This window comes from Phocoena sinus, chromosome 11 (assembly GCF_008692025.1).
Source record: "Phocoena sinus isolate mPhoSin1 chromosome 11, mPhoSin1.pri, whole genome shotgun sequence".
In the NCBI taxonomy this organism is placed as follows: domain Eukaryota; kingdom Metazoa; phylum Chordata; class Mammalia; order Artiodactyla; family Phocoenidae; genus Phocoena; species Phocoena sinus.
The window spans coordinates 71,946,926-71,972,170 of record NC_045773.1 but is presented as its reverse complement, the minus strand read 5'-3'; the positions used below and the strand labels follow the sequence as shown (position 1 = coordinate 71,972,170).

The 25,245-nt window shown below is 49.9% G+C and overlaps 1 protein-coding gene across 4 annotated transcripts in view; it reads right to left on the bottom strand.

Annotated features, from left to right (window-relative positions):
• Positions 1–24,774, bottom strand: part of CUL9 (cullin 9) — a 38,231-nt gene extending 13,457 nt beyond the window's left edge. For 3 of the 4 annotated variants that reach the window (XM_032648486.1, XM_032648487.1, XM_032648490.1), the window contains exons 1-26: positions 24,649–24,774; positions 22,325–22,928; positions 21,615–21,769; positions 20,780–21,292; positions 20,132–20,267; positions 19,785–19,978; positions 19,100–19,499; positions 18,490–18,682; positions 14,970–15,177; positions 12,944–13,140; positions 12,343–12,560; positions 11,238–11,487; positions 11,043–11,148; positions 10,284–10,511; positions 9,935–10,025; positions 9,640–9,811; positions 8,097–8,202; positions 7,707–7,802; positions 7,340–7,515; positions 6,961–7,094; positions 6,406–6,585; positions 6,114–6,223; positions 5,851–6,033; positions 5,565–5,725; positions 5,071–5,299; positions 4,793–4,982 (exon numbers count right to left, since the gene is read on the bottom strand). In XM_032648486.1, the coding sequence (XP_032504377.1) occupies positions 4,793–4,982; positions 5,071–5,299; positions 5,565–5,725; positions 5,851–6,033; positions 6,114–6,223; positions 6,406–6,585; positions 6,961–7,094; positions 7,340–7,515; positions 7,707–7,802; positions 8,097–8,202; positions 9,640–9,811; positions 9,935–10,025; positions 10,284–10,511; positions 11,043–11,148; positions 11,238–11,487; positions 12,343–12,560; positions 12,944–13,140; positions 14,970–15,177; positions 18,490–18,682; positions 19,100–19,499; positions 19,785–19,978; positions 20,132–20,267; positions 20,780–21,292; positions 21,615–21,769; positions 22,325–22,919 (5,221 nt within the window). In that variant the 5' untranslated portion in view covers positions 22,920–22,928; positions 24,649–24,774. Of the gene's footprint in view, positions 1–4,792; positions 4,983–5,070; positions 5,300–5,564; positions 5,726–5,850; positions 6,034–6,113; positions 6,224–6,405; positions 6,586–6,960; positions 7,095–7,339; positions 7,516–7,706; positions 7,803–8,096; positions 8,203–9,639; positions 9,812–9,934; positions 10,026–10,283; positions 10,512–11,042; positions 11,149–11,237; positions 11,488–12,342; positions 12,561–12,943; positions 13,141–14,969; positions 15,178–18,489; positions 18,683–19,099; positions 19,500–19,784; positions 19,979–20,131; positions 20,268–20,779; positions 21,293–21,614; positions 21,770–22,324; positions 22,929–24,648 lie in introns of those variants that run through there. The other variant, XM_032648488.1, reaches the window with a different exon arrangement.
• Positions 24,775–25,245: the final 471 nt, after the last annotated feature.

The window sequence follows — 25,245 nt, the reverse complement described above, 5'->3', positions numbered from 1 at the left end:
CCAGGAGGGAAGGGGGGTAGGGATAAATTGGGTGATTGGGATTGACATTTACATACTCCTTATATATAAAATAGATAACTAACAAGGACCTACTATACAGCACAGAGAACTCTACTCAATACTCTGTTACGACCTATATGGGAAAAGAGCCTAAAAAAGAGTGGATATATGTGTTTGTATAACTAATTCTGTACAGCAGAAAGTAACATGATACTGTAAATCAACTATACTCCAATAAAAATTTTAAAAAAAACAACAACTTGGGCTTCCCTGGTGGCGCAGTGGTTGAGAGTCCGCCTGCCGATGCAGGGGACACGGGTTCGTGCCCCGGTCCGGGAAGATCCCACATGCCGCGGAGCGGCTGGGCCCGTGAGCCATGGCCGCTGAGCCTGCGCGTCCGGAGCCTGTGCTCTGCAACGGGAGAGGCCACAACAGTGAGAGGCCCGCGTACCACAAAAAAAAAAAAAAAAAAAAAAAAAAAAAACAACTTCTAAAGGATGTACTTTAGGAATAAAATTGAACTCAGAAAGAAGGATCAAGATGCAAAAGAAGGGACTTCCCTGGTGGTCCAGTGGTAAAGAACCTGCTTTCCAACACAGGGGACATGGGTTCAATCTCTGGTTGGGGAACTAAGATCCCACACGCCGCAAGGCAACTAAGCCAGTGCGCCACAACTACTGAGCTTGCACGCCTCAATGAGAAAGTCCACGCACCACAACTACAGAGCCCATGTGCCACAACTACGGAGCCCTCACGCCGCAACTACAGAAAAGCCCGTGCACTGCAACGAAGAGCCTACATGCCACAACAAAAAAATCCTGCATGCCGCAACTAAGACCTGACGTAGCCAAAAAAATAAATATTTTTCAAAAATGCAAGAGGAATGGTGACTAAAGCAATTGTTAAGATGGCAAATCCAAACTGAATAAAACAATAATGATGACTAGCTGGAAGGTAAAAAAAGATACAAGATGGGAGTTAGAGCTGGAATTAAGATTTTCTATGGTCCTTTTATTGTTCAGGAAGATGCAAAGTGATAGTAACAAGTTAAGTTTACATTAAAAATATAAGGGCAATCAACTATAGAAATAGAATGCATAACTTCCAAAACTGATAGAGACAAAAAAAGGAATTTTTAAAATCCAAAATAATAAAATGCGTAAAACCTCAGGGCAGAATCACATCAATAAAGGTGTTCCTTTTTTTTTTTTTTGCTTTACCTGTACATTTTATATACTCTTTTGTGTATATGAAATAACTAAAATTTAAAATTAATAAGAAGGGTGAACTAAGAGGTTAAAAATAAAAGCCAAATATGTCATTACTCATAATAATTATAAATTGGCAAAAATTGACAATTCAAAAAGAGATTATTAGGTTGATTAAAAAAACAAATTCTAGGTATTTATAAGGCACATTCCTAAAATATAAGAGTATGGTAAAGTTAAAAGTTAAATGAGGGAATTCCCTGGCAGTCCAGTTAGGACTCCATGCTCTCAGTGCGGGGGTCCGGGCTCAATCCCTGGTTGGGGAACTAAGATCTGCAAGCCACAGAGGCAGCCAAAAAAAAAGTAAAATGCTACTGGGGGAAATTCTGATGAGAGTAGAATATTGGCATGTTTTAAATTGCTTATTTTTTTTTACCTTTTTATTTTATATTGGAGTAGAGCCGATTAACAATGTTGTGAATAGTTTCAGGTGCACAGCAAAGGGATTCAGCCATACATACACATGTATCCATTCTCCGCCAAACTCCTCTCCCATCCAGGCTGCCACATAACATTGAGTTCTCTGTGCTATACAGCAGGACCTTCAGATTGCTTATTAATAGTAGCAAGGGAAAAAATATTAACTATACAGTGGAGAAATCAAACAACCTCTTGACCAGGTTGTCAAAATTAACATCACAAACAAGGGGCAGATGGTAATCCTGTGCTTCCAGATGTAATACCCTGAGAAGTATATAATATCAGTTAGTACTCTGGCCAGGAATACATAACTTGAATCTAATCATGAGGAAATATACCAACTTAAGATAGGAACTACTTAGAAAATTTTAAAGGACTATATTCTCCCAAAATGTCAACATCACAAAAGACAAAGAACGGCCAAGGAATTGTTCCAGACTAAAGGAGACTAGAGACATGACAACTAAACATAACGGGTGATCCGAGACTGGATCCTCTCCTGGACTGGAAAAAAAAAAAAAAAAAGATTTTGAAGTAATTGACAAAATTGGAATATGGAAAGTAGATTAAAAGTATTATATGAATGTTAAATATTTGAAAGTAATAAATGTACTGCGGTTTTATAAGAGAATATTTTGTTCTGAGGACATGTGTATTATTTAGGGGCAAAGAGCCAGCATATATGCAGCAGTTCATGAGAAAAAAGTATACACACACACATACCACATATACATACACATACACATTTATAGATATGTATATGTACACAAAGAGCAAACGATAAAAGCAAATGAGTGAAAAGTTAACAAAAAGTAAACTTGGATAAAGAATATATGAGTGCTCTTTGTATTATTCTTACAATTTTTCTGTAAATTTGAATTTCCAAATAAAAAAATTTTCAAGTAAAGGAACAACTGAATTTTATACTTAAAATGGTTAAAATGGCAAACTTTGCTATTCATATTTTACCACAATAAAAGACACCTAAAAGAATGATGAATTCAAAAAAAAAAAAGTAAAAGGATAGAAAAAGATATATTAGAAAGATACTAATCAAAGAAAGCTGGTATAGGGACTTCCCTGGCGGTCCAGGAGTTAAGACTCCACGTTTCCACTGCAGGGGACATGGGTTCCATCCCTGGTCGGTGAACTAAGATCCTGCGTGCCGTGTGGCGTGCCCAAAAAAATTAAAAAGAAAAAGAAAGCTGATATACTATTAGTACCAGATAAAAGTAGATCTTAAGAGAAAAAACTTTACTAGAAAGAAAGATGGTCATTTCACAATAATGAGGCTTAACTGACCATGAAGATTCTAAACCTGCATAGTCCATTACGGTAGCCACTAGCCATATGTGGCTCTCTAACTTTAAACTGGTTAAAGTACATAAAATTAAATATCGAGCTCCTCAGTCATACTAGTCCCATTTCAAGTGCTCAACAGACACAATTGGCTGTCATACTGAACAGCACAGAAAAGAACTTTTCCATCATTGCAGAAAGCTCTATTGGACAGCACTGTTAAATGATTTTAAGCTTGTATCTGATAATACAGTCAAAAAATATATAAAGCAAAACTGACATGATTAGAAGTTTAAAAATTCACTATCATAATGGTAGATTTTAGCATACTTCTCTAAGTAACAGAGCAAACAGACAAAAATGAGTAAGGTTACAGATTTGAACAACATAAGGTCAATTTAGTGCAATATACCAAAATCTATATCCAACAGTTGAAGAATACACATTCTTCTTAATCACACATAGAACACTTATAAAATCTGACCATCTACTAGGCCGTAAAGGAAGTCTCAATAAATTGCAAAGATTCAGAATCATAGAAATCGTGTTCTTTGGCCACAAGGGAATGAAGGTTAAAATCTAAACCAGATAGATAACTAAGCAAAATAAAAGTTTGGAAACTTAAAAATATACTTCCAGGACTTCCCTGGTGGTCCAGTGGTTGAGAATCCACCTTCCAATGCAGGGGACGCAGGTTCAATCCCTGGTCGGGGAACTAAGATCCCACATGCCACGGGGCAACTAAACCCACGCACCACAACTAAAGAGCCCACGTGCCACAACTACGAAGTCCACACACTCTGGAGCCTGCGTGCCGCAACTAGAGATGCCACACGCTGCAACTACTGAGCCCGTGCGCCACAACTAAAGCCCACGTGCCTCAAGGAAAGATCCCGCATGCCGCAACTAAGACCCAACACAGCCAAATAAATAAATATTTTAAAATATACTTCAAAGAAACTAATAAATCAAAGAAATAAAAATGGAAATTAGAAAATTCTTAGAACTAAACAATAATAAAGTACTACATGATAAAAACTTATGCAACATCCCAAATGTCCATCATTCATGCAGTGGAATATGACTAAGTAATGCAAAAGAACAACGTAATGACGTAACTGACAACCTGAATAACTCCCACAGACGTTATGTTGACTGAAAGATATCAGACACAGCAGAATACATACTCTATGATTCCGCTTACCTGATGCTTAAAGGCAAAAATCTATGATGATAAAGGGAAAAGGAATAATTTCTCTTGGAAGAAGATGCTGACTAGAAAGGGGACATGAAGGAGGAAGCCTTTTGGGGTGCTGGAAATGTTCTGTATCTTGATCTTGGGAGTGGTTATGGGAGGGCATATGGACATTAAATTCATTAAGCTATAATTAAGATTTGTGCACTTCATTGAATATTAATTATACGTCAGAAAAAAAACTCTAAAAGAAAATAAAACCAAAAAACTTACTGAATGCAGCTAAAGTAATGTTGAGAGGGAAATGAATAGCCTTAAATAGTTTCATTTGAAAATCAGAAGTCTGAAAGGACTAAAAATTAAGCAAGCATGCAACTTGAAGCTAAAAAAAGAAAAATAGAACAAATTCATACAAAGGTGAAGAAAATAAGAGAGAAATTAATGAAGATCTAATCCACACTTTTCCACCCTTCCTTAGGAGATGGTTCTCTCTAGAGGCTATTTTTCTTCATATCTACACATTCCTGTCCAAAGATCCTCTCCTCTTCCTCTCTGAGATGCCACCCCAAATCTCACCCCAGTCTCCAAATGCCTGCCCCTATCTCCTCACTCTGGTTGTAGAAATTGGAGAAGCGGTCAAGGGCATCACAGAATTCTGTGGGAAGGCACTTTCTGGGATGGTACAGGTAGCAGAGTGGAGAGACGGGCCAGCAGCGTGGTGACAGGACCAGTACAGAAACTGTTGGACTTGGATCTTCGATAAATAGTTCTTTCTCAGCCTTCTCTTCCTCCTCTTCCTCCTGAGAGACAGAAGGATTTCAAGGGCTCTTGGGCTCCCTTCTTTGGTCTAGTCTTCCCCTGCTCTCCCACTCTTTCCCTTGCTCTCACCTCCTCTTCTTCCAGGCCCTGTTCCTCCTCATCCTCCTGCTCCAAGAGCAGCTTGTCCAGCTGCTGGAGCTGGTACACGTGGAACTGGCGCTGCAGCTCCTCCGAGGTGCTCAGGCTCCGCAACATCTGCTGGGGCAGGCGGTTGGGGAAGCAGGGGCCGATCTGCTCCAGCACGGCCCCCTCCAGCCAGCTCGAGCCCACGCTCAGGAGACGGTCCGCCATGTAGTGCCTGCAGTGCACACAGCCCAGGCCGAACCTCAGTGTGGGGGCTCGGCATGGCCCCCCCACTCCGGAACGTAGGTACTACCTCTGTTGTAGCCTGCCTGGGTCACAGGCCATCCCTCACCTTGTCCTTCCCACCAGTGCCACGGCCATCTCTGCATCTTAATCTCTCCTCCCTACTGCTCCTCCCTCACCTTCCCTCTAAGACTCAAGTCTCCCCCTTCTCTAGACTCTATGCCTCCCACGCCCTACTTCTCCAGCCCTGCACTCACTGGTAGAAGTGCTCAAAAGTCGTGGCCAGCTCCAGGCCAGAGAGGACCATGATGGGCTCCAGGTGCCACTGGAGCCGTCCCAGCATTTCCACTCCAGAGGTTCCACCCATCAGGCCACCCTGGATCTGCTGGTCGATGTGCCTGGCGAACTGCTCACTCATCTGGGGGCAACAGGAAGGGCAGCAGCAAACCATGAAGAGGGAGTGGAGTAGAAGGGTGGCGGGTGGAAGGAGGTGAAAAGGCAGAGCAGAAATGGACTGGGAAGCCGGCGGTCCCCAGCACTCACGTGGGCAGCGGTGAGGAAGGATTGCTGTAGCAAGGCTCCCGAGAAGCCGCTGCGCAGGGCCAGCATGAAGGCTGCTCGGGGCCCGAAGAGCTCCGAGCCTGCTCTCTGCAAGCGCCCGTAGAGTTTACAGTAGCGGGGCACGAAGTCTGGCGCCCTCCAGGCCGCAGCCAGGAACCTGCTGACCTGAGGAGAAAGGGGAAACTGCATCCAAGGGGCAGCCCAGCAGCCTCGGTCCCGCCCAGACCTCAGCTCCCTCTGCCCACCTGCTCCTGCACCACACTCAGCCAGCACTGGGTTATGTTCCTCAGGCTGCTGCTTGGAAGAACTGGTGAAGGCCCAGGGCTCCGGTCCTGACCCTTACTGTTCTTGCTGACTGTGGACACAGAGGTCAAAGGACGGGGTTCATCTCAGTCCCTGGGCGAGTCCCAGCATCCTGGGAACTGACCCCTTGGAAGGCCCATGGCAAAGCAGAAAGGATGAGTAAAACCCAGGAGAGAGGAGTCAGATATCACCGCTGCCCAGATTCTTAGTTCAACTGGCCAGACTGGGACTCACAGGGCCGAGTGGACGGTTCAGGAGAAGGCCCAGGAGGAGGCTCCACGTGCACCAGCAAGTGGCAAAGGCGACGGACTCGAGAGGCAAAGGCTGCTGCTCGACTCAGGGGGTTCCGAGAGCTCTCTCTTTGCTCTAAGTACTGATCCAGCAGCCACCCCAGGGAGCTCACACCTTCCACATCTAAAAGAAGATGGGTCAGGAACAGGTCTCCATGGGTGATGGGGAAGGGAGAGCCCAGGAGAAGGACAGAGAAGGAGTGACTGTACAAAAAGGATTTGGGGGCAGCAGGGCCTTCGTCCTCCCCTCACCAAGGTTTGCTTCAGCTGGAGTCTGGGGACATGGGAACAGGGTGGGGGTGGGGGTGGGGGTGGGGGTGAGAATTCAAATACCAGAGTTTCAGGGAGCAGTCCCTGGGGCAGGAAGGAGAGGAACACTGAGGTGACAAGCCTTCAGGGATAAAGACAGGAACCAAAAGAACCAAGAGCATTAACTCAGGTCAACCCTGGGAATAATTACAAGGAGCGGGTTAGTTGGGGCAGGGGTGGGGACGGTTACCCAGGGAGGTGATGTTCTGCACCAGGGGGCTGACCAGGGCCTCCCAGCAGGTCTTGCCCAGTGCTTGGGCGGCCTCGTCGTCAGGGAGGAATCGATCGGCAAAATTCTGCTCGTGACGCAAAACCCTGTTCAGTCTGGGAACAAAGAGTGTCTGGTCAAGGATTAAAGACTTCCCTGAGGCCCCCACTCAAGCACGCTCAACTCCCAATCACCCGGAGCTGAGCCAGTCCCTTACCCTGGTCCCCGCCTCAGCACACACTTCTCATCTCTGCTCTGTCCCCGATCCCGGCTGCTGCTTTACCCTTCAGACTCCCCTGAAGCACATCTCCTGCTCCCTTAACCATCCCCTCTCCTCCCTGCCTGCCTCCCGCCCACTCACCTGGGGCAGAGCTGGAGGAGGCGCTTGCGGTCCTCTGCAATGTCCCGGCTCCAGGCTTGCGCCCGAATTGTGTAGAAGAGACATGTACGGCGACACAGCTGCTCTCGGAATAGTGGCCAGAAAGTGGGCTTGGGGCCCAGGACCTCCACGCCCCGAACCCGGGTGTCGATGCCGCCCTGCAATGTGCACAGGTCTCATACCCTCGGCTCCCTGGAGACATTCCCGCATCTCTGGAACTCAACAGGTTCCTGGGCCATCCACGAGCAGACCAAGGAGGACCCTGGCCTGAATGCTGGAGAATCCAGGCGCTGCGGAGACCCTGCGCTTCCTCCTGGTCCCCAGCCCCCAGCCTTTGCCCTCGCCCCACCTGCTGACAGCGCTTTATGCGGATCTGGATGACAGGCCAGAAGCGGTTCAGGTTCTCCAGGAGGACCACCCGGCTGGCGGACGGCATCACGTTCACCTGGTGGCGCAGGGGAGAAGAGGTAGAGAGAGAGCTGTCACCTGCAGAAGTGGAACGGGAAGGGCTGTTGACAGCAACCGAGTCTGTGACAGTGTGTGCCCTTCACCTCTCCCACCCTGCGCCCATGGATCTACACGCCTCCACAGTCCTAATTCTATTCTCGCTGCTTACGAGGCAGTTGCCTGCCTGGGAGGAAGGGATGTGGGAGCTCCCCACGAACTGGGTCCTTCTGACAAGGCCCCGGGACCAACAGAAGGATGGAGAATAAGGGGAAGCGGGGCACAGGATCCCCACCGTATTGAGCTCCGTGCTGATGCAGCTGACACTGTCACCCCCAAACACCACCACCCTGGCCGGCATGTAACTTGAGTCCTCGCTGGCCACCAGAAGAGTCAGCTGCCTGGCAGAGGAAAAAGGAATCAGTCAGAACCAGGGCCCTGGTCTTGGTTCAGAACTTCAGCCCACCACTTCCTCTTCAGACTCCTGTCCTCTGCTTAAGCGTCAGTTTTCCCCAGACCCCAGCTCTTACATTTATCCTCTCCCAAAGTGGCTTCATTTAAACCCATAGTTTCAGCTGAAAGTTCACACCCTAATGACTCCAAATCCACATCTCTACCCTAGACCGCTCTCCTGAGCTTTCACGCCATGCATCCAACAGACATTTCTATGTCGCGCCCACAGGCACCTCCAAGCCTACATGCCTATACAGACCGGTCGTCTGTCTGTAGAAACCTGCTCCTCTTCCTATTTCTCTCTCCTGGGAAAGAAAACTGCCATCCACCTAGTTCTCCAACTAGAACACATGACTTCTCCCTCACGGCCGCCCTCATCCAGTCAGTGGCAGGCACTGTAGATGCCACCTCTCAAGCTCCCCCAGTCCACCGCCCCCTCGCCATCTATTCCCGTCCCCTCTGCCTCACTGAACGTTCATCACTCAGTATGCCTTCCAACTCTCTCCCAGCCTGCCACCCGAACTCGCATAGTTGCCAGAGGTCTCTAAATTAAAAAGCCTACTTTTGTCTCTTTCCCTCTTAAAATCCTTCAGTGGCTCCTCAAGTTTCAGAATAAAGCTCAGAGTTGTTAGATCAGAACTCTGTGGTCCGGCTCTGCCTCCGTTTCCGGCTTCCTCTCCTGCCACTTCACTACACATACCCTTCGCTCCAGCCAGACACAATTACTTAAGGTTCCCCCAAATACATCATTGTTTCTTGCTTCCATTTTGCACATACGTTGTCCCTCGACCTGGAGTATCTGTTGCCCTCTCTTTACTACATCAATTTCTACTGAAAACTTAACCCAGTCAGCCCCCCCTTCCGGCAGCCTCCTCTGAGCTCTCAGCTGGCATCAGGATCCAGTGCACACATCAACTGTAACTTTTTTCTTACTCTATTTCTTACTGATTTTCCAGCCTGGCTCCCCAACAAGACTGTAAGTTCCCTGAAGACAGGCCCCTTATCTTACTGTCCACACAGCTCCAGACCCTTGCAGGGTGCCTGGCACAGAGTACACAATAAACAAATGCCCATGGGAGGAGTGGATAAGTGAATCATTGCTCTCCCTCGACCAAAACCACAGGGCAGTGACATGTGACCTGTAGGGGGAGTACGGCACAGGCTTGGGGAGTGAGGGGAGGTCTACACTTAGCTCAGGGAGATGAGGCCAACGTGTCTATGTTCACTGCACAAAATGGGTTTCAGTGTGTCCCTCAGGCATAGGGGTTCAGGTGTGTATGTGGGCAACCCTCTGAGGATGTGTACTGGGGCATATCAGAATATTCGTGTGTGTGCACATTCGCGTGAGGGCACACATGCACACATGGACATGGGCACGCCCACACCTAACAAGAACACCGCGGTGCATGTGTAGGGTGATGTAGTGGGAGCCGGTGCTGCCGTTGGACTCCCAGTAGGTCTTGGGGTTGCGGTCCGTCAGCTTGCTGGCCCGGTGCGGGTTGGAGGACACCTCCACCTTCTCCCAGCACTTGTCTTCCTTCACCTCCACGCTGGAGCCTGCGGGCAGGCGGGAAGCCTGGTTAGTTGAGAGAGAAGAAAGGAAGGGGACTAGGGAGCACGAAAGGAAGGGGGGAACAGATGCTGGGGTGGCAGCAGGAGAAAGTAGATGGGGGCACGAACCCTGGCAGAGATGCCTAAGGAACACGTCAAAGAAGGGGATGTTGATGGGGCGGTGCGTTCGTCTGTGGTCTTCGATCTGGCCCAGCACCATCTGCAGCCCGGACATCAGAGAGAAGGGGTGCGGGGAGGGGGCAGGAACATGGAAACACATGTGGAGAAAGAATCAAGGGGCAACAGAACACTCAATCCCTTTCTTCCCAAAGTTTGGCAGAACAGAACCATGTGGGGTAAAGGTTGGGGAACAAGTGGCCTAGATTTGCTACTACTTTTGCCAAACAGGGACATGCACTGAACCACCTTCCCCTGCTTCTGGCTTACTTCTCAGCTCCGGACCCACACACCTCCTCACCTGAATGCAGCCAGCCAGGATGCTGGAGGTGAGGTTACTATAGAGCTGGGCGTGTTTCTCACACTCTGTCACCAGGTCCCGCAGCTCACAGGCCAGCAGCAGCTGAGCTGGGTGTTTGTCCAGGACTTTGGCCAGGGCCTCTTTGGCTCCCAGGCAGCAGAGCACCACGGCATAGTCTTTGTGCATGGAGGCCAGGCGATACAGGAAGCACAGCAGCTCCTGAACAATCTGGCCCAGAGCCACAGAGATTAACGTAGGGAAACAAAGGGCAGGCTGTACAGGCTGAGGGGTGGGTTTAGAAATGGGGATGTGGTGGCTGAGATTTTGGAGAACTTGAAAGCAGAGTACCAAAGCCAGGCTGGCACAGAACACTGGGGTGCCAGGACTCCAGAGTGAGGTGGCAGGGGCAGAGCTCAGGCGCAGCTCCCCAGGCTTCTTCCTGCCAGAACCAAGCTATCTCAGGAGCCAACCTCGGTGTCTGAGCCTTGTTCCACAAGGCACAAACTCCAAAGGCGGAGTGCAAGGACTGCGTGGACTGGTGAACGTGGGCTTCTCCTAAACCCAGAATCTTAAAATTCAGGTGCAGCCAGAAGGCCTCAGTTCTGGAGACGCTCAGATGACGCTGGTCTCCTTCCTACACACCCCTCCCAGTTTCCAGACTCATCCAGGAAGGCTGTGCTGTGCCCTCCAGAACCTCACTAGGTAGCTGGTGTCCAGAAGCTGCCTTTCTCTCCCCCACCCTTGCCAGGGCTCTGGTACCTCAAGGTCACTGCTAGGGCCACTCAGACAGTTGAGGCAGGGCTCCAAGACCTCGTGCCAGGGAAGGACCATGGCCTCCGGGTGATCCAGCAGCCGGGTCATGACCCTGGCGAGGGATGGAAACAAGTGAAGTCCCTGCAGTCTGCCAGCTGCCCTTGCCCCCGACGCACAGGTGCCCCCGAGCTGGCCTCTCACCTCAGCGCCGTCAGCAGCAGAGTTTTGTTGGGCCCGGGGGCGTCCAGAGTCCGCAGAAACAGGAGGAAGGGCTGGCTCTCCTGCTGGAGGCGCTTGAGGAGAGGTCTCACGGCACCCCCCGGGCTGCCCTCTCGGCACAGCACACGCTCCAAGTCCAGGAGGAGCTCTGCAGACGGGCCCCCCACCAGGGACCGGATCAGCAGCTCAGGGGACCCATCCTGGCCCTGGGCGCCAGGCGTTTCCAGTGCTGCTGCTCAGACACACAGGGGGCAAAAATGGGTAGGAAGGAGAGTCATACAAATTGGTCAAACTGAGAAACTGGCAGGTGCAGAAAATAACCGCCGCCCCCCACTTTTCCTCCCGTTGTAAGGATGTCTGAAGTTTCTACTCAACTGTGGGGCATTTTCTTTTCTGGCACCAAATATATACCTAACTACATCTGTAAAAAAAATCAGTATGGCAAAAACTGTCCAGTTAAAGAGCACAGTTTTAATCTCATACAGTCACACAACTACCTTTTATTGTTAACTATCAGCTTTGTTATTACACAAGTTAATAACTATTAGCTACTACAGTCACATCTCTATACTACCTAGCATGGTGGCTTCAGATGTACAGACTAAAAGACACACAGTGCTTATTCTGATTTGCCCCCATACTTCCAGGTTTCACTTGTTTGTTAAATACAAAAGGTTTCTTCCCTGTGGCATCAGTACTTCACATTCTAGTCACCAACTTTCTGTACCATAAGCTACAATTCCTCTACAGAAGGCCCCTCTAGAAGTCATTTCAACCAACCTTCCAGTGTCCAATAAGAACGGACCAAACCCAGCCCAGAGAGATGGAACCCTTTTATGTTTTGTTTTGTTTTGTTTTGTTTTTCCCTTTTATGTTTAAAGCCATTTAGAGAAGGCAATTTCCTTGTACCTATTCTCCTCTTGGTCAGGAAGTTCTACTTGAGACCTAACTTGAGCACCAAAACCCTCACTCATTTCCTGAAGGTTCATCGTGTCTTTCCAGCACGGTACTAGGACATAAACCTGAGCCCTCCTGGCCGCGGGCGGGGACCGATTCCTCAGCACAACCACCGCCTCCCCGATGGTACCTGCATGCTCGGGACTGCCCGGTGGCTCCGAGTAGCGATTGAGAAGCATCGTGAGGATGGTGCGTGTGGTGGGCATGGCTTCTGTCCCCGGTGCTATCCCTGAGTGTCTAAACAAGGTGTCTCTCAGCTCTCTGGTTATGATCTGGTCTCCCAGAGTGTGGTGGTTACACAAAAGCAGGTTGAGGAGGAGCAGGCCGTTTCTCACCGCGGAGGAGCACCTGGGAGGAGGGAGGTGACCCAGAAAGAAGTTGGAAGAGAGTGAATGCAATGGAAGCAGGAATCCAGCCTCCTGGAGAGAGGAGCCCTGCAGCTGGGGAAGGAGGGGCTCCGGGGGTCCCCCTGAGGCCAGACATCTGGCCTCTTGACCTCAGGTCACTCCTCCCAACTCCAGGAAGGAAGATCAGGTGTCTCTGATCTCTCTGGAATCTCTCTACCCTCAACCACTGGCCTCTCTTCTAACAACAGCCAGAGAGGGCCACCACATTTCATCCAGAGGCAACGATGTGAGGGGAATTTCTGTGGAATGCATGAGACCTGGGCAGGGGAGCAGCAGGGCTTGGGGCTTAGCAGGAGTTTGGAGTTTGGAAGGGGAGGTCCTGACCCCTCCGTGTTCAGCATCAGGATCACGGCAGCAGGGACGGCGAGGAGCAGGCTCTCAGCGCCCGGGCGTGTGGCCGAGTCAATGCTGGCAAAGATCTCCCTGGTCATCTGGGCATCAAACAAAGGGTGGATGGAATCTCGGCCGGCAACAAGAGTGGGGATCTCCGAGGAGCTGGCAATGGCCAGCATCTTCAGCGCCTGCGAGGGGATGTGAAGGCAGAGTCAGGAGTGGGCAAAGCCATCATGCAGAGGAGGGGAGAGCCGGGCCATCATTCTAGGCCTCAAATTTTGGGGCAGCTGAGCTGTTTGCAAATAGAAATGAAAGAGGTAGTGATGGGACATCAAAAAGAAAGGAAAGAAAAGAAAGCCAACCAAAAAACCTAAGGCTCCATGGTAATGTGAGCCTGTAACTTCTCTCTGCCAGCACCGAGGCTCGCCGAGTGCTGGGGTAGCCACCCCTCCGCAGCTTCCCCTCAGGACGGAGCCCTTTCACAGCCTCTACTTGCCTTCAAGGCTTTCCTTTAAGCTGTCTTCCATCTCGCTTGGCCACTCCTCCCTTTGAAAAACCTCTCTTCCCTTGAGTTCCATAACTTCTTGTCCTCCTGGTCATCCTACCTCTCTGGAGTTTCTCTGCTGCCAGGTCCCAAATACAGAAGTTCCTTGTCCCCCTTCTCCTCGATCCCCGCACCCCCTCCCCATGCAACCTCGGCCATTCCCACAACTGCCGCTAGCACCTGTGTGCCAACACTCCCACCCCTATGTCCCCTGGCGTCCAAAGGCAGTATCCAGCCTGCCTGGACGAGGCTACTTGTGTTGACTCACAGGCAGAGCAACTGGAATTATAGGAAAAAATACTGGTAATATGCCAACTTGTTTGCTGGTACTAAAGAGAATCTTAAATTAGGATGAACACTAAACCATCAGGGTGGAGAATGTCTTGGCTGGTGAAAGGGCTGACTCTTGAGAAGAAACCTTCTAAGGATGAAGTAAATTAGAAATAATTCTCAGGACGATCCCCCTTGTGAGGGCTGGACCCTTCAAGCAAATGCTGCCTCATAATGAGGCTTTTTCCCTTTAGCTACCTCCCCCTCCCCCAAGCTGAATTCTGTAGACCTTAAGTTATATACAAAAAGATGCAATTCTGTTATAGGGCAAGAGTTCAAATTTAGAGGCAAATGTCGCATTTTGGTCATGCGGTTTGAAAGGATCAGGGAATTTTTTGAGCAGACACGGCCTCAACTAGGAATGCTTGGCTGCTCTTGGGAGGAGCAGCACCAGGCTGGCCCCATAAAGGACGAGCCTCCCGGCCTCTCCCTGGGAAGCCTGCCCTAAGAGCACCTGTGTTCCAGTCCATGCTGCTGCCGTTACACTGCTGGAATCCATTCTCAGAACTGCTCTGGACGAGGCCTACCTGTCCCCTGCCCATACCTCCCTCCAGCCAGCCCTTCTGTCTGGAGTACTCAGGAAGCCAATTCTTCCTCCCTGAACGAGGGCCTCCTTTCACCATTCTCTGGGCCCGGGGAGGGGGTGGGGGGCGGGGCAAGGCAATGGCAGTGCTGGCTGGGCTTTACCCACATCTGGTGAGGAGGTAATTTCTGTGTACCGGTACCACTCAGACAAAAGGGTTAAAAAATACTCTGTCACATCTAGAAATTTAGTCTTTAATCAGACACCTAGTTGTAACTAAAAAGCCATGGGAAAGTCAGCATACCTAGAAATTCAACCTGATCTTCTCTCCACACCTCTTCCCCCTCCAACATTCTCCCCCTTGGCAAGTGACCACCTCATCCATCCCTGCTGCTCAATTTTCAACCTGGGAGTCATTCTCAAAAACATCCTTCTCCCTTGCTCCAAATACGCATTCAACCTCCAAGACTGTCCAGCTGGATCTCTTCCATCCACCTGCATCTTTCCGTCCCAATGTCTCCTCCTTGTCCGAATCACCAGAGAACCTCCTTGAGATCAGCCACGCCCCCAACCTGCCCACCCTGCCCATCACTCTCTACCCCCAGGCCCGGTCCACTCACCGCCAGCCCTGCCTGCTGCACCAAGACAGAAGTCTTATATTCTTGCATGCAAACCAGCACAGCGTAGATGCCACCCTCCCTGGCGAAGAGTGGACGCCACTCGTGCTTGGTCATGAGCAGGTAGAGGAGGCGCAGGGCCAGCACCACCACCATCTTCTCTCCCACCTGGTTGGTCAGCAGCTCCACCAGCGTTTTCACTAGCTTCTCTCTGAAAGAGACATCGGGGTTCCCCATCCCAAGAGTCATGTCTGACTGCCCGCCCAACCCTGTCCACCAAGATCCAGTCCATCACCCCCCACCCCCCTCCATCCTACTCTCCCTGCCTCAGTCCCAGTCCTGCTGCCCTCTCCTCTGCAGTCTGTCTCAGGCTCTTCACCTCATCAAGTAGGGAGTACTGCAAAAAGGTTATGAACTCTGGTTCATCTTTTCAAATAAATCTATAAATTTAGTATAATGCTAATCAAAATGCCCAAAAAGGTTTAAAAAAAAAAATGACAGGCAGGTTTAGGTATAGGAAGAGAAAATGCAAGAATTGTCAAGAAATGTTTGGAAAGAAGTAATTGTAGACTTGCCTACTACTTATCAAAATATAAACTTACAATAATTAAAACTCTGGAAACAATACAGGGTAGCCAAACAGATGAACAGATGAGAAGAGAGATAAGGGTAGCATCTCAAGACAGTGAGGACAGGAAGGACCATACAAAACGTGAGGCAGAGACATGTGGCTATCTATCTGAAAAAACGAAGGCTGGAGCTCTGTTTCACTCCATTTGCAAAAATAAACCACAAACAGATTTTAAAATAAACATGAAAAGTAAAATCATAAATATTTTTAGAAAGTAAAAGGAAATATTTTTATAATCCTAGAATGGAATAGACCCTCTTAAAACCCAGAAGCCATTTTTTAAAAGTTGAAAATATAGCAACATGAAAATCTGAAACTTCAGCATAATGAAAGATACTACCCACAAAATTAAGAGCCCAGCCACATAAGCTAGAGAAAGGGTCCAGTGGAAATGCTGATCTGAAGGGAAGGAGGAAGTGTCTCCAGAGTTCCTAGATCACAGTGAGCATCACAAGAGGAAAAAAGCCGGGACTGACATTTTTCTCCACAGTGACAGAGATGTATATTGAGGAGGTGGCCTGGGAAATAGGAACGAAAGGAGGACAAAAAGAGAAATTCTGGGAAATAAGGCAAATAAAAGCACTGAGAAAGTTCTGTGTTTATCTCTGTCTTTTTTGTTGTCACTGTACTGGGGTCTCGAGGTCCAGAGGTCCTGGGGTCCATAGAGCCCTAACTCGACCAGGTGCCGATGGGGACCAGCGGCCAGAGTGCTAACAGCCCCTCCCCGTGTAGAGATGCTTTCTGTCTTCTCTCATGAGCTTTATGATGACTACAATGTGAATCGAAAGTGCTTTAGATATATATCCCTCTCTGTAGCCACGATTTACTATAAACAAGTTAACATACATATGAATGCATCTGAACATGAATAAATATAAATAAGGATGTTTACTAAAATGTTAACAGTAACTATCTCTGCATAAAGGGTTTTCAGATGACTGTTATCCTCACAATTTTCTATTTTTCTTACAGTGAGCATGTATTTTATATTCAGAAAATTAAGTTAATATGATTTTGAAAGAAAAAGACAAGCAAAATATTTGAAACAGAAGTAATGGATTAATATCCAGAATATCTGTAAATTTAAAAAAAGGTTAAGACCAGGGACTTCCCTGGTGGCACAGTGGTTAAGAATCCACCTGCCGATGCAGGGGACACAGGTTCGTGCCCCGGTCCGGGAAGATCCCACATGCCGCGGAGAGGCTGGGCCTGTGAGCCATGGCCACTGAGCCTGCGAGTCCAGAGCCTGTGCTCCGCAATGGGAGAGGCCACAACAGTGAGAGGCCCGTGTACCGCAAGAAAAAAAAAGAAAAAAAAGAATCCGCCTGCCAGTGCAGGGGACACAGGTTCGATCCCTGGTCCAGGAAGGTCCCAAATACCGAGGAGCAAGCCCGTGCACCACAACTACTGAGCCTGCGCGCCACAACTACTGAGGCCCGTGCACCTAGAGCCCGTGCTCTGCAACAAGAGAAGCCACGGCAATGAGAAGCCCATGCACTGCAACAAAGACTAGCCCCCGCTCACCGCAACTAGAGAAAGCCCACAAGCAGCAACAAAGACATAACGCAGCCAAAAATAAATTAACTAATTAAGAAAAATACATTAAAAAAAAAGACTAAGACCCAATAAGAAAGTGGGCAAAGGATAAGAATATTTATAGCAGAAGAAATACAATGCATGCAAATATGACTAACTTCTCTAGAACTAAGAAATTAAAACAAGGAGGTACCAATCACTTCAAATTTTGCCAACCTGATAGATTTAAAAAATGATTAATATCCAGTACTGGCAGATGTGAGGAAAAACAGATCGATTAGAACACTATTTGAGAGAACAGACTTGTGGTTGCCAAGTGGAGGAGGAGAATGGTGGGGGGAAGGATTGGGAGTTTGGGATTAACAGAGGCAAACTATTATATATAGAATGGATAAACAACAAGGTCCTACTGTATAGCACGGGAACTATATTCAATATCCTGTAATAAAACATAATAGAAAAGAATATGAAAAAGAACATATATATGCATAACTGAATCATTTTGCTGTACAGCAGAAATTAACAAAACATTGTAAATCAACTATACTTCAGTAAAATAAAATTTTTAAAAAGAATGCTATATTTGAACTTGGGTATAATCATACTACAGAGTCCGAGGCAGTAGTGAAGAATGAGGTAGCGACATGCGGACTGACATACTGAGTGTAGACCTACTGCGTGCAGGGGGAAAGCTGCAGAAACAGGAAGAGTGAGATCACATATACGAAAACACAAACTCAGAAAACACACTAACAAATGTCAATCTCTATAAGGTCTGAAGGATACGTGCTGGGACATGACAACAGTGGTAAAAACGGACCTTGCCTTTTCATTCTGTTCTTTCATACGCTTTAGATCTTTTAAAATAAGAATGCAGTTGTGTATTATTTGTATAACTAAGAAGTATTTAAAATTTTTTTAATAGATAGAAAGTAGGGAGGGGGGAAAAAGAGGGGAGAAAAAAGAAAAGAAAACTCAAGCTCAAAAGCCAAAAGGACCTAGATTTGAATCCTGGCTCTGTTATCTGTGAAACTGGGCAAGTTACTTAAATTCTCTAAGCCTCAGTTCCTGACCCACACAATGGATAAGAGCAGCATCAAGTTCTCCTCTGGAGATAGAAGGATTTAATGAGAGAATGCTTATAAAATTTTAAGCACAAGGCCTGGCACTGAACAAATGCTCCAAGAATATTAACCACCGTTAATACTCCACCCTCCTGCTCAGCTACCCCTCAGGCTGACCCTTCTTTCCTCCTAGCCTTTCTAACTCTTGATCTCATAGCTCCTTCCCTCCCCAACCATCCTCCCCCACTGACAGCTTAAACCATAACCCCCTCCACCTCTCCACGGTTCTAACCTTAGGGATCTGTCGGGACTGACCAGAGGGTGGTCCCGTTCAGTGACTTCCTCCACGGCCTGAGAGAGGGCATAGAGTCCCGAAAGCTGCAGATCTGTGTCCAAGCTGGATATCTGCACAGTGGCCACGACCGCTGCCACATGCTGATCCAGGGAACTGCGTGGCCCAGGACCCCGCAAGGCTCTAGCCATTTCTGAAAGCGGTGAGGGAAAGGCAGTGCCTTCAAAAAACTGTGGCACCTTCACGTTGGAAGTCTTTAAAGGTCAGGTCCAGTTATCCTACTGACATTTTAACACACTGTTCACTACTGTAGCTTGCACCTAGAACTTTCCCAATTCTGTGTGAGGGATTTAATAGTCAAGCAATGAAGATGACAGTACTCTGGAATATGGACCCTCCTTTTCCAGGGATACTGAAGAAAGGGAGCAGTGATCAATTACCGATAATCAAGGTCGAAGGAAGGAAAATGGATGCACGCTTCCAAAGCATTTTCCCATACAAAAGTGACCTCCCTCCACGGCTTGCCCTCTGCCCTGACTACCCACTTCTCTGGGGACCACCCGGGACTTGCTCCAACCTCTTTGCCCTCCCCTCCCAGCACCTGACTCACCACTGGCTGCCTCCTTCATCTCGGCGGGCAGAGCTATCCCCTCAGTCACCAGAAGCTGGTTAAACAGCTGTGAATCACTCTGCGCCATGGGGGGCTCAGTTTTCCCCCTGGCAGGCTCTGCCTCTAACTTAAGGGGCTTTGCTTTGGGGGACTCAGCCTCTTCCTCTGAGAAGTTGGCCTCTGACTTGGACTCCTCTTCCAGAACTGGAGAACTGGAGTGACTTCGTGAAGACGACGAGCTGCTCAGTGCCTTGGGTGGCAGCCCATACTTGGTGTAGATCTGAGAGTTGAGCAGGTCGCTGAGGGCGCTGCCCTCAAACCGATTACTGAGAACCTGCAGCAGATCCTCAGCCATCGCTATGGGCACGGAGATTTCACCTAGGGCCTTCTCACCCAGCGTCTGGCAACAGAATGGTATGTATTTTTTAGGAAGGAGCAGACGCAAAGGCCTTGGGGACAGGAACAGAAGGGCGGCCACCTCCCACCGTGCCTTGCACACCTGCTACATACTAGACCCTCCCAGCATTTGCCTCCTCCCCCAGCAGGATGCCCCCCCCACCGCCCACCGGGCTCTCTAACCTCTCGCTTCAGCCTTCCCCTAGGCAGTCCCATATGGCAAACTACCTTAGAGGATCCCGCCTCCAATGCCATTGCAAACCCCCCAGGTATCGCAGGCCTGTAATACCTCATCCAGGTTCTCCCGAAGATTCTGGAAAATTGGCTGCTGCTCACATACATCCAACTTCTTGATGAAGAAGAGGAGCTCCCACCACTCAGCCTGGGTCAGGTATCCCAGTTCCTCGTTCTTCTGAGGCTCGGGCTGGAGGTAGGGCAAAGAGTAGAGCCCATCCACCGGCTTCCAGTCCCAGGAGGGAAGTGCTGAGGAGACAGGCATGAGGGGCCTCAGCTCCGCCAGGAACAGACTGAATTTCTGAATCTGTGGGGCAGTTCCTGGTCGGGAAGGGCTTCATTCCAGCCACTCCTCCTCTGTTCAGAGACACGACGTCCATGTCCCCTCCCTCCACGGCTCACCTGTGCCCAACACAGCGGTCCCCGCCCCCTTCTCCACAGCTGCTGAGGCCATATCCTCAGCAGTTTCCTCGGGGCCCAGGATCTCCAGCATGTGCCAGTGCACCCAGTAGGTACGGCCCGTTGACTGCCAAAAGACCTAGCATGGAGGGAGAAAGAAAGAGAGAAGACAAGAGGGCTCAGCCCTGTGAAACCCTGAGCTGTGCATGCTGGAGAAGACATGGCTGGACCCAGACCTGGGCACACAGTCCTCAGGGGCACACCTGGCTAGGCTTGGGAAACCTCCATTCAGCAAAAGGCTCCCTTCCCCTACCAGGCAGGCCCTGCCTCTCATCTCTTCCTAATCCGGATGGCCTCCGTGCCCACACTCCCTCCTAGCCAGCTCCACTGGTGGGGGTCAGGGTGTGTGAACATGTCAGCTCTGCTTCCTGGGTGGGAAGGAAGAACTGTTTCCTTGACCTCACAGCCCACCCACTCCTGCCAGATTTCCTCAGCCTTCCAAACAGCCCCCCTCTCCACCACTGACCCCCTTTAAACCATTCCAATTTTCTTGGGGTTTTCTCCTTGGGTGGCCTGCAGTAGTCCCCTGTGTGGAAGCCCCAGCTATGCCCCACCCAACACGGACCCCCAACGCCACCGCGCTCTGCTCACCTGCACAGGGGGCATGCCATTGTTGCTCTGACGGAACTCGCCCTCGTCCCCGGCACTGATCTCCTCGTAGTCGTCCAACATCCGCACTCGCATGCCCGGCTGCAGGGTCTGCTGCACGTACTCGCCGTAGCCACTACGGCTAGAGAATCCAGCGCGCTGGCGGAAGGCCCGCCCTTGCCTCCTGGGGGTGGCGACGTTGGTGGGGAGTAAAAGGCTGGGGCCTGAAATGCCGGGCTGAAAGATGGACCGGGTTGGCCGGGGTGGCGATGCGGCCTGTTCACTGAGGTTCCGGGCCCAGCCCATGTTCCGCACGAGCTCTGAGATGAGGTTGCCCACAGCCATACTGAACTCCAGTTCCCGCTGCCCCCGGATTTTCTCGCGGCCAAAATCCTCCCTTGAGGGTCGGGAGCCTCGGTCTCCAGTCCCTGGCTCTGGACTGTTATTCAGCTGATCCAGCAGGGAAGTGACACATAGGTATCGTTTCACCAGGGAGAAGAGCAGCTTTCCTGGGATCTGGAGGACACAGTCCATGGTGTAGGCTCCTCTTCTCCTGGCTTTAGCCCCTCTCCTTTCCCCTCAATATCACCCTCTCCAGAAAAAGATAAAGGCCTCATCCCCATACCTGTAGTTCTCAAACTGTGATTTATAGAAGAAACACACAAGGAGTACCCTAAAACAGAGATTCCTGATTCTCATCTCAGAGATTCTGAGTGGGGAGGGTAAAACGAACCTTCATTTTAATAAGCTCCCCAGGCTGACGCAGTCCTGTACCACATTTTCAGAAATGATGCCATAGGCCTTGTACACAGCATTTCCCCCACAGCTGCCAGGGTACCTGAGGCAGATGAATGCCCTCAAAGGCCATGCAGTGCTCCTCAGAAGACGTGGTCTCTGCAAACAGCTCCAGCAAAGTATAGCGGCTGTCAAAATCCATGTGCTGCTCGATGCCATCTTGCTGGCTCAGTGACAGAAGGACGTGAGCCCGACTCCCTGTAATCCACACCCAATCTGTATTTTCTCCTCAATCCCCACTACTTACCCACTGCCTTCCCCCAGACTCTCTATCCCCTACCCCCAGAGGCTTTCAAACTTCTCTGTGACTGAGACTCACAGGAACACACACATTTTACATGGTAACCTAATACAAGTGTACACATATGAAACCGAAACATATATTTCAGGTTACAAAACCTACACTACTAAGTGCCATGTACTGATGTGTTACATTTTAAAAAATGTTGGTTATAACCCACCAAACTGATTTCATAACCAACTAACAAATCTCAAACCAGTTTAAAAATATAAACTTATTCCCTTCTCTTCTCTGCCACTGCACTGAGAATGGACAGATAAACCAGGTGCTATCATTTTATCCTGTTTACGCACCTGTGATAGCTTAGTTTATATTTTTCCCTTTGCAATGAAACTGATGTCCACCAAATACTAGGTATTCTTACAGAGCTGGGAAATCCCTCCTCTTCCTGTTCTTACTCCTGTAGCCTCATTCTCCCCAGTGTTTACCTTCTTCCCCTGGCTGTCTCTTACCAGCATCATGGGCTGCCAGCGCCTGCAGCATCTTGCCCGCACTCCGACGGATCTGAGGCTCAGGGTTGCACAACATGTGCATGAGCAGGTCTAGGGCGCCTGTCTCCCTGAAGACACCAGTGAGGGGCCCGATGCTGGCGTAGGCGCTGAGCACGTGGATGGTGTGGAGCACAGCGGCCGTGAGGCTCGAGGTCCCACCTTCTGCCAGCTGCCTGGCAGCCCTGCGCACCAGCGCCCGCACATCAGCCTCCATCTCTCCCATTGCCACATCATCCAGGCCTCCCGGATCTCGGGGAAAGCTTCCGGAACCCCCAGCTGTTTCATGCTGAGGTCCCTTAGGTAATGCCCGCTCACCTAACAACATGGGGCAGTTGGCGTAGACCTCGGGGGCTGACAGCCACATGAGGATGTGCTCTGCCTTGCCCTCTTCCACACCCACTCTTCCCACTTCCTCACACTTCAGGACACTCCATCGGATCAGGTATTCAGGACGCCCATCATGCCCAGGCCGCTGTCGAAGAAGTTCTTCAGGATATGCTTGCAGCCGGGGCCCCAAGGGCACCATGAGGTCCCCAGGGCGCCGTTCCCCCACCATCCTGACTTCCTGGGGCACACAAGGAGAAAGACAGAGGCTGTGTTGGAAAGGGAAAAGGCTACGTGAAGGGGGTGGAATCTTGAGGCGTACACAGGGTGGGTGGTGATTGGTAGGTTGTGTGGAATTTAGAGGCCAAAGAGAAAAGGCCAAGAATAGGATGGAATGAATAACTTGAACACACTTTGGGATTTATAAGAGAAGGAGAATGGAGTGAAAAACGGCAATAGAAGGAAATGAAAAGATTTAAGAAATAGAAGAAATTACAAAAGAGGATGAGAAGAATAAAAGGCAAGGTAACAAGAAGAGTTGACAGTTAATCAGGACAATTTGGGCAGAACAGTAGGGTGGCTGAGGGGTACAGATCAGGACTTAGAAGGATGACACGGGTGAGCAGGTAGGACAGCAGCCTGTGAGACAGTGGGGCCAGAACAAGCCAGGAAAGTCAGGATGGGGAAGTGGCAGGACAAGGAGTATAAATGACAGGGTAAAACTGGACTGTGGATATAAAAGGGTGGGCCACGGCAGACACAGAGAACAGAGATGAAAGGAGGCCCCCACGTGCAGATGGCTGGATGGGAAAGGGGTATGAGAATATTGTGAAAGGGGGAGGGGACTAGGGGGCCAAGTAAAATCATGGGAGAAAAAAACCAGGTCCCACCCTGCACTTATGCAATAGGTACGGTGAGGCTCTAAGTCAGGTAGTTATAGACAGAGGTAGTAATCATGGAGTTGAAGGCTAGGGAATGAGGTCAGGAGACAGTAGAGATTCTAGAAAGGCAATATATCAACAGTACAGATTCAGAGTCAGATAAATGGGACTCTGAATTCTGGCTCTTTCACTTATTGTGTGCATGCTTTTGGACAAATTACTTAACTTCTACGCTTCAGTCCCCTCCTCTGAAAGATGGTAATAATATTCATACCCAACTCAAGAAGTTGTTGTAAAAACTAAAATCACTACATAAAGCATTTAGAACAGCCTCTAACATACAGTGAGCGCTTAGTAAACAGAATCTAATGTTATTATTCTTAGAGGAGAAGGTAGGATCAGTCCCCAGATAAACGGAACGCTGTTAAGCCAGAAAGGATTATAAATACGTGTGGGGTGATGGCTATGCTAGTGGTCAGGGAACACTATGAAGCAGTGGGGGACAACAGGGAATGATGAGGATAAGAACGGAGGATAAACCAAGATGAAGAAATGGTGATCAGGGCAGGGGTCATGTTGGGGTACAGGGATAGAAGATGAGAATAGAAGGCGTGAAGAGGAGGGGAAACATGGGATGTGGACCTCGATGGGGGTAGGGGTCCAGTTAGCATGGGGGGCAGGACAGAGAAGTAACCAGAGATGTGCGATGGACAACTGATGAGCAGAGTGAAGTAACACCATCGGAAAGGCCTAAATGGCGGGAGAGGGAGGGCTTAGAACAGGAGCAATAAACTGAGGTGTGGAGTCGAGGTCTGGATGCGGGGATGAGACAGCAGGTAGGCGTAGGTGGCAAGATCAGGCCCGAGCTTGCAGGCCCAGGGGCCGTAGAGGAGGCCCGTATCGCCACAGGAACGGGCTTGGGGGGCGGGGTGAGGATGGAGAGGCGCGGTCGCAGGAGGCTGACTGGTCCGAACGAATCTCAGCAAGACCTGGCTCCTGTCGTCAGCCCCACGGAGAGTGGGCAAGGGACCGGGGAGGGAACGAGACAGGGACCGGGTCGTCGCAGAACTCTCCTCTCACCTCCCACCGCCCGGCTCGGCCCTGCTGGGACACAGCGCTGGTCCTGCCGTCCCGGCCCCGCCGTCCCGGTCCCTCCGTCCTGGCCCCGCCGTCCTGGTCCCTCCGTCCTGACCCCGCCGTCCTGGCCCCGCCTCCTCAGCAGCTCCCTTCCGGGTCACGTCGCGAGTGCACGCAATGCCGGGCGGCTACGGGTCCCACCGCGGCCCACAGCCGAGCGCGGCAGCAGCGCAGCGCGCAAGCGGAGCATGCGTAGTAGTCGGGGGCTGCTGCGTTGGGGCGAGCGGCCGGGGGAGGGGTGAGTGGGCGGTTGCCCGCGGAGCCCGGGGTAGTGGTCACATTGCTCCTTTCTCAGCAGCCGTAGGCAGCCCTTTCCATCCAATATCAACTTTGAAGCCCTCCCTCCCCTTCACTAGGTCTGCCTTCCTCATCCCCCACTGAAACTCACACTCCCACCCTAGGGCTTTCCTCTTATGTTGCACTAGGTCACGTGGCCCTGAGTTTCCCAAACCCGATGCTTTGGATTGGTTGCGTCACTTTTCCTATTAATTAAAATTGCTCCTCTCTGTGTTGACCTAAGCACCTAGCACAGCTGGGGCC